The 5,807-nt window shown below is 37.2% G+C and overlaps 1 protein-coding gene across 1 annotated transcript; it reads right to left on the bottom strand.

Annotated features, from left to right (window-relative positions):
- Positions 1-2,608: 2,608 nt before the first annotated feature.
- LOC133420646 (GTPase IMAP family member 7-like) lies at positions 2,609-4,283 on the bottom strand. The gene is made up of 3 exons (XM_061710399.1): positions 4,250-4,283; positions 3,925-4,004; positions 2,609-3,541 (listed from the first exon to the last, which is right to left on the bottom strand). The coding sequence occupies exons 2-3, from the start codon at positions 3,929-3,931 to the stop codon at positions 2,628-2,630; spliced, it is 921 nt and encodes a 306-aa protein (XP_061566383.1). The 5' UTR covers positions 3,932-4,004; positions 4,250-4,283; the 3' UTR covers positions 2,609-2,627.
- Between the last annotated feature and the right edge of the window lie 1,524 nt (positions 4,284-5,807).

Genomic DNA, 5,807 nt, shown 5'->3' with positions numbered 1-5,807 from the left:
AAAATCTTGTGTTTAGAAGAAACTTGAAAGTAACTGTGCTACTTGAGGTCACCCTATGTCAGACACCACGACCTGGTGAGTTCTAAAGGAATTGTTTTTTCTTCTTTATTATTTTATTTTAATGGAGATTTTGAAACACTGATTTGCAGATACACATTGTTTGATTAATACACTATAAACCTATGGATGCCACATTTACTCATATCTCTATTCTGCTTTGTATACCTGTAGTGCCGCCACCCCATACACAGGGCTAAAGCTGATATTCGGCACTGGAAACCTTTACAGGGATGTTGCCAAAAAGCAGGTCGGCAGGCTGGAGTATGTGATCAAAGTGATGTTTATTAACAAAAATATTAATAAAACAAAAGGCAAAAACGAATCATAACATCAAACAAATAAAACCTGCAGCCTCACCGCCAGCAGCCACCTAGTCTGTCCCTTATTGACCAAAGGATGGCATTTTACCTGCTCTTCCTCACCCAACTGGAACATACATCCTACTCAGGTAAGTACACTGAACACCCCACAGTTGTAAACAAATGATTTTTCATTTACTGCTGACAATTATAATCTACTATAAGCACACAAATGATTCCTAAGTGCACACAGTTCAACCAAATGTAATTTACCTCAGAACAGTTTTACCCATCTCCCCACATCCTAATCATGTCCTGAGGGGTATTCCAGGAAGCAGGTTCAACAAATTCCGAGTTTAAACCTGAACTCCGAGTTGACTTATCCTGAGATAGGAAAGTCAGAGTTTTCGGTTTCAGAACAGCGGATATGAGTTAGTTCAATCAACTCTGAGTTTGTTAAGCTCGAGCTAAGCACGTGTGTGAGGGATATAAAAAGCCATCATCAGTAGAGCCCTGATACAACGATTCACCATGGCAACCGGCGACATACTTTTTCTTTTTTTTTTTAAACTTTATTTAACATTTCAATTTACAAAATCCCTTTGAGGAAACATTTGTTTGCGTCTGAAGATCCACATACTTCACACCACTGGAGTTAGAAGTGTCAATACGTGCGTATGGCGAGTATGAGAGCATATTTCGGAAAAAAAACACAAAACACAAGGAGAGAATTGGCGTGGGAGAAAGTTGCTGCAGTCCATGTGTAAGTTTGAATGCAGCATTCATTTAACATTTAAGCACACTTTCTTATAATATTACAGATGAAACCAGTGGTGGAATAATATTGAATGAAATTTTATTGTCATTTAGATCAGGGGCAGCCGCCACACCTCGGCTTCAGGGGAAAATGTAAATGTTTTTTTTATTTTTTCTTATACATTTCATATCTTATCTCATATCTTGAAATGTGATGTCCCAGAGTCCCTGATGACAGTGGTCGCTATCAATCTGGTTTTTAGTGCGCTCTGCAGTGTTACTAACTTACAAAAATGAAAAGGAAGCAGACGACCACGCAATTTTAAAAAAGAAAGAAAGAGGGCAAGTGATGGGTCCAATGTTACCCCAGCAGCAGAAGATATTAACGAGGCTGTTAGCCACTGATGGATTAATTATGCAATTTCATTTTAAGGTAAGATATCAAATCACCCTACCCTCTTATAAATCTGTTTAAGGGAAATATTTGACTTTTTTTTTACTCTCTCTCTCTTTCTCTCTTCTGCCCCCTCCCTCTCCTTTTTGCATTTGGACTTTAACTGTTTGAAGTTAAACTCGGATGTCCCTGTGATATTGTTTCACTGACATAGTGAATAAAATACGTTGCGTTTGTCAGATACGCCTTTTCTGCTCTCTCTGCCGCTTACTGTCCGTGGTGCAGAAAACAGATGTGTATTGCGTAAAGACCCATTGGCTGAATTGACGCCACTGAGGGAGGAGACAGAGAGAAACTCAGAGTTTATTGAAGAAAACCTGCTAGCGAGCAGGTTAGGTTCACAGGCTCAGTTGCCGTAGTAACTGACTCAGAGTTTGAGTTAACTCGCTTTCTGGAACTGAAAACTCCGGATTTCCCTCATCTCAGGCTTAACAAACTCAGGATTTTCACTAAACCCGCTTCCTGGAATACCCCTCAGGTCCTCACTGCTAAGAGGACCTAATGATGCAAACCTGCTTCCACTTTCCCTGATTGAGCAGCTGATCGACCCCCAACTACCCAGCCAGGACCGAAAACATACAGTTGACCGTTCTAACAGATAACAAACCTGTAAACAAAGATTTACAGATGGGCAAATGGGAACAAGGGAAGTCAAGACAAAACTAAAACACAATGGCATGGGTTTTAAAAATAAAACAGGAATCTAAATACAAACAGTGACATCTCTGGGTTTCACCCGTTCAATTACAACATTTTTCAGACAGTTTATGTGTTGGTTTAGTGACCCCTATAGATTACAGAAAAGACAGTAGGCCTACACCTGAATATATGCACTAAAGAAATGAAGTAATTATGGGTTTTAAATGATTCAATATCTCATACAACTTACTTACATCATACATCTGGCAAAATAAATGTTATTCTTAAGATTCTGATCAACTTCAAATGACACACGCACTATGATTTCAAATATTTTCACACCAAGAGTGTGAAAGCAGATCTTCAGTCTATTTTTTAACAGATGCATCTGCTCCTCTTTGCTTTCCTTTTGCTTGAGTTCATTCTGTGTTTTCACGGAAGTTTGTAACACATCTGTCGCCATCTATTGCTCCATTGACAACAAACAATCCTGTAACCACTGCAACTCCTATACCAGTGGCAGAACCTCCTGCAGCAACACAAGCTACTATTTCTATTTGTTCTATTTTTCTCAGTACTTTGACAACTTTAACAATCATTTCAGCCACACCGAGCAGAGCTCCCAACAAAACTCCTGTGGTGATAGCTCGGGCATACGTGAGAATTTCAATTGCCTTTCTGATCCCTTTCCGTGACAAAGATCGCAGATATCGAAGCATATCATTGGTGTAAACTTTGCCATCATTTCCAGTCACCATCCTGTTTATGGTGTCATGGATGGCTTTCACCTGGAACCGGTTTGTCCTGTATTCATCTCCTGAGTCGTTGTTCCAATATTTATTATCGATGACGTGACAGCGGCCGCCACATTTCTTCACCAGATCACTTACACGCTTATTCTGACTGATAAAATCCTCTATTTTCTTCCCTTCAGGGAGCTGGTCACCATGAGTGAAGACCACTACAGCATATTCCAGTGCTTCATCAGAGAAGTAATTTTGTATTTTATCAATAAAAGCCTGTTCCTGCTCTGTGAATCTCTCCCATTTAAGCACAATGAGAAAAGCATGAACACCACAAGCATACTCTGTGATAGACTTCACTATCTCAGACTTCAGTTTACCCTCAGACATGTCTGTGTCAAAGAAACCAGGAGTGTCAATCAAAGAGACATCATAACCATGAACAAGTTTGGTTTTGGTTTCACATGTTTTGGTTTCTGAGTTAAAACCATCATTTACTGGATAGAGCGTCTCTCCAAATATTGTGTTGGCCAAGCTGCTTTTCCCAGATCCAGTTTTTCCAAGCAGGACAATCTTCCTAGTAGCAGATCCTAGAAGAGAATCATGTTTGCAAATCAGTCATGTATTTGCATCTGTTTTCCCCCATTACAGTATGAAAATATCATCCCCTAATATCAATCAGTGGAATAATTACTCAAACATGTGAGAGCATGGTTCCCTACATGTTTCATATAGTTTACAGAGAAGTAAAAAAAGATGACATTCAATATGAACATTTTATAAGAATAAATGAAATACAAACATTAAACATGAATCATCAACATGTTTGTGTTAAATACGTATGTTGCTCTGTATTACAAACAAGTTATTTTGCGCTTGTTTAGCCATTTCATTCAATAGTTTTTATATTTTTCGATATATAAGTACTTTTTGATTTCATTGATGACAGAGATGTTGAGTCATTTTAACCCACCGTCCATGATTTTAGAAGTCTGAGTAAAAACGCCCTGAAACTGAGAGTCTTCTCCGGTTGTAACTCGGCTGATCAAATCACTGCATCAAGATACAATAACAAGGACAAAAAAAGGTCATTAACTTCAGCTCGGACTTCTGGTTCCATGAGGTCTGCACCCTGCTTCAAAGATGTTAGATATCCAGTTAGGCTCTGTTTCTCGCAGATATTAATTGGTTGAATCAGGTCTTGAGCGGTGGAAACATTGTCAACATCGACTTTAGTATAAAAACACATCATTTTGCAAAAAGGATAGTGTTTCTTTCAGTCATTAGATTTTACTTACAGAAACTGATGGAGACACAGTATCAAGCAGGTGCCGGAGACCAAGCTGCTGGGAATAGTCATTGATGAAAAATTGTCATGGAAATTACATATAAGCAAGATAGTTAATAAAATGGGAAATGACAGAAATGGGAAATTTCTGTCATAAGAAGACATAAAAATGTTTAACTCTAAAAGCAACTAAACTAGTAATTCAGGCCTTAATTATATCAAATCTTGACTATTGTCCAGCAGTTTGGTCAAATTCAACTGCAGATATGATTGCAAAACTACAAAAAATACAAAACAGGGCTGCACACATTGTTCTTAGTTGTAACTGGACGACAAGCGTTATTAAAATGCATGAGAATCTTGGTTGGTTAATGGTTAGTGACCGATTACTTTACGCATTATTATCATTTATTAGAAATACGTTCATAACAAAGACTCCTCAAGGTATTATACTAGGAGCTATGTAACAGCTCTGACAATCATAAATATATCACCAGACATGCAACTGGAGGATATTTTGCACTGCCAAACCTGACAGATCTTATTGCAAAAAATAGTTTACTTAGGTGATACTAAATGGGGCAAAGGTACACATGTGCTGCTCTTTGGGTGTTGCCAAGTGTTTACAATGAAAAAGTTGAATTAGATGAAGTTTGAGTTATTTATGAAATCAAAATACAGAAATATTATGATGAAGAAAATGTTTTAATTTCAGTATGTCCTAAAAGCATTTAAATATAGACACTTTACCTGTAATGCTTCTGTTTGTACTACAAACAGAAGCATTACCTGTATATCATTCCTGGATCTCTGGCTTCTGCAGGTACACTGACTTTTATTTCCTGCTTCAGTAAACGACTGGACAGAACAGAAAAGTACACATATTTGTATGTTAATAGTTTGCTCACCAACCTCCTCATTTCCTTCCTTCTTCTCACCAATTATGTTTATGATTAAAGTTTTTATTTGTTTTTTTTTTCACAAAGCAGTCAGAAGCCTGCCATAACATTTATATCAGAAAATCAGTCTGAAACTGTTTTAGACTGATTGTATATTTTCTCTCGTGTGATCTACATTTTTTGTTACTGATCGTATGTAATTTTTTTTGTCACTTAATACAGACTTTCATTGATTTTCTAAAAGATATTTCCATTATATGATTAATGTATTCATTGGTGAACACCTGACTGCTACATCTGATTAATGTGGAGATACCCTAAATGTATTTGATAAATATTTTAAAGATTTGATTTACCTTTAGTTTCCAAAAAGTATTATTATTTTTTAAAGTATATTTGTATTACCGTATTTAAAACTATTTGTCTCACTGCAAAAATAACAGACCTCAAAACAGTCTTTTTTGGATCCTGTATTCAAAAACATGAGGAAATGGTTAAAAATGCTCATTTTGATTATGACATCCTTCAAACGTCTAAGTCCTGAGACTACATGTTCTTTGCCAACAAAGATTCTTCCTACCTTTTTAGTAAGATGCGGTCTTCTCCGAGGTCTCACGACATGCTACTTACTGCATTCAGCAGCTGTGACTGACAAACCAAGCGGCTAAC

The sequence above is a fragment of the Cololabis saira genome, chromosome 20 (assembly GCF_033807715.1).
Source record: "Cololabis saira isolate AMF1-May2022 chromosome 20, fColSai1.1, whole genome shotgun sequence".
NCBI classification, from domain to species: domain Eukaryota; kingdom Metazoa; phylum Chordata; class Actinopteri; order Beloniformes; family Belonidae; genus Cololabis; species Cololabis saira.
This window is presented reverse-complemented; position numbering and strand designations above follow the sequence as displayed.